Source organism: Alosa sapidissima, chromosome 19, assembly GCF_018492685.1.
Source record: "Alosa sapidissima isolate fAloSap1 chromosome 19, fAloSap1.pri, whole genome shotgun sequence".
Lineage (NCBI taxonomy): Eukaryota > Metazoa > Chordata > Actinopteri > Clupeiformes > Clupeidae > Alosa > Alosa sapidissima.
In genome coordinates, this window is record NC_055975.1 from 29,754,023 (window position 1) to 29,756,522 (window position 2,500).

A 2,500-nucleotide genomic window follows, 5' to 3' on the forward strand; every position below is an offset into this window, starting at 1 on the left:
TCATTGACGCCTGTAGGAGACAATATCGTTGATCCAATTTTGTAAATTTGCACGTCGTAAAGTTCAATATGAGAGTTAAAATAAAGCCAGTCATACAGCAGAACATTTTATTCAATATTGTACACCTACTAAATCATCAAAGTAAATTTCAAAACTTTTCAGCAACCGTGAGTCATAACTCGTCCTGACTGGGGCAACCTATAAGCCTAATACGTCCCACTCTGATGAAAATGATTGAAAAGAAACCGTTTGCATGATCTTAGCTCCTCCGGCCTTGTGCCGTGGGAGAGGCCCGTCACACCTTACCCGCCACACCCCCTCAAGCTCCGCCCCTGCACACACACACCTTAATGAGCATGGTCTTCCTGCAGACACACACACACACACACACACCTTTGATGTGCAGTAGCATGGTCTTCCTGTATGGGGCAGCGCTGTTGTTGGTGAGCTGCTCGGAGACTGAGGCGCTACGGAGGCTGACGCTGCTGAAGTTCTCCTTACTGGCCAGTCCAGCCAGCGCCGCGTCCGACAGGCTGCAGCTCTTAGTCATGCTGACCGCTGGGGGAGGAGAGGGAGACCTTCAACACACACACTTATATCCCCCCTCTATTAGTCCACAGAAATGCACGCACACACACACACACACATATATATTCCCCCTCTATTAGTCCACAGAGATGCACGCACACCCCATCAATTAGTCCATGGAGCTGCAGACACACACACACACACATTCCCCCTCTATTATCCACAGAGCTGCACACACACACACAGCAGGAAACACGAGGGGTCACACACACACACACGCACTTTTCTGCTTCATCCTCCTGCTCTCCAGCTGTGCGATGTTGAGCCGCTGCTCGGTGTATTCGTGGCGAATGTCCTGGCGGGCCGCCAGCATCCTCAGAGGGTTCCTGGACGACTGGACGTTCCGGGATGGACGCACCGCACGCTTGTGCTGCACCATCGCTGAGGTCAGCCTGGGGGGGGCAGAGTTAGAGAGAAAGATCAGGGGGACAGGAGAGAAGGACAGATGAAGAGAGATGGAGTGAGAGAAAGATGGTCAAAGGAAGACAAGAAAAGATTTAGACAAAGAGAGAGTGCGGGAGAGGGAGAAAAAAGTTGAAAGATAAATGCCAGAAATAGGTAGTCTCGCTATCACCAGACCAAGCTCAATCTTTTAAGATTGAACATTGGTCTGGGAAGTCTGCTATGTATTTTCTACTGCACAAGAGGCGTGATCAACGGGCATAGTTCAAACGACTCTGTACGCAATTGGATAGTCATTCACCAATCTGACCAACGAACTGGGTGACGTTGGCAGAGCGACGCAAAAACTCCAGGCAGGAAACTTGTCAACAAACGTGTTGGTATCGTAAAAGCACCAATTTCCGCCCCTTTCATTCAAAAATTCTAAAACACTTTTTAATACTTTAAGATAACATTTGAACCTTACATTTTTCAGTAGCCATGGGTGTGTAGATTTGAACAAAATCTGGTTTGGTTCTTAACGGGAGTATTTACTGCCTTAAAAATACGATTTTGTTTACTGTGCTCGGAGTTTGGTACTGGGCTGGTGGGTTCCTTATTTCCACCCACTCACTCTGTGAAAGAGAACTCTATCTCGTTGCGGAATCAAAATTCCACTGGAGCTCCAAGCGGATTTGTATATGCAGCCTTACAACACTGTTTACAGCTCTTGGAGTCATGATAAAATGTTATTTTTGGTACATAGCTAATTTAGATACACTTATTGGGTGGGGGCTTGCGTTTCTTTAGAGATCCGCCGTCTTGGTTTGTATAGAAATAAATATTAAGGTGACACATACACGTAAAAGGGAGGAAATAGGTGACGTTCCATAGCATTTTTCAGCGGTCTGCAGAAGCAGCAATGGCATCGAGCGATTTTTGCAGGTTGTGCAAAAAAAACATGAAAGTGAGTGGTATTTACACCTACTCGATCGATTTGTTTGCTAACCTAAAAAAGACATTGAGCATCGTCAAGAGGTTAAAAGGAATTGAATTGATGGTCGTGAGAGAGACTTTGTCGTCGGCATGGGCGGATTATGAACTTTCGGGCCCCTGGGCCCAGATGTATTAAGGGCCCCCCACTAATTGTCGCATATATGGGAGGGGGGGGTTTGGGGGTCCTCCCCCGGAATTTTTTTAATTTGTTTGATGTGATTTCCTGTATTCTGGTGCATTTTAGGGATGGCCAATACTAAATTCAATCAGATTCATACATCCTGATTTGTTGATACTGAGGCAATGATTCCATGCAAAAGCTGGGGCTTCAGGGCCCCCTGACCCCATGGGCCCGGTAGGCCCGTGCAGTCATCCATCCCTGGCCGTCGCTTCTCTATCGTTATCGTGTTAAACCTGCCAATAGCGCACCAGGTGGATAAGCCAAAATTGTAACGGAAGCAGCAGAGAACGATGTACAGTTGTCCAGCCTGAGCTGCAGGGCGAAAAGAAATCGCCAGTCTAACAAATAGGAATT

At 47.1% G+C, this 2,500-nt stretch overlaps 1 protein-coding gene across 1 annotated transcript in view; it reads right to left on the reverse strand.

Annotated features, from left to right (window-relative positions):
- LOC121692764 (supervillin-like) overlaps positions 1 to 2,500 on the reverse strand; it is a 67,636-nt gene that overhangs the window by 17,957 nt on the left and 47,179 nt on the right. The window contains 2 exon segments of the mRNA XM_042071640.1: positions 394 to 558; positions 811 to 980. Coding sequence (XP_041927574.1) covers positions 394 to 558; positions 811 to 980 — 335 coding nt within the window.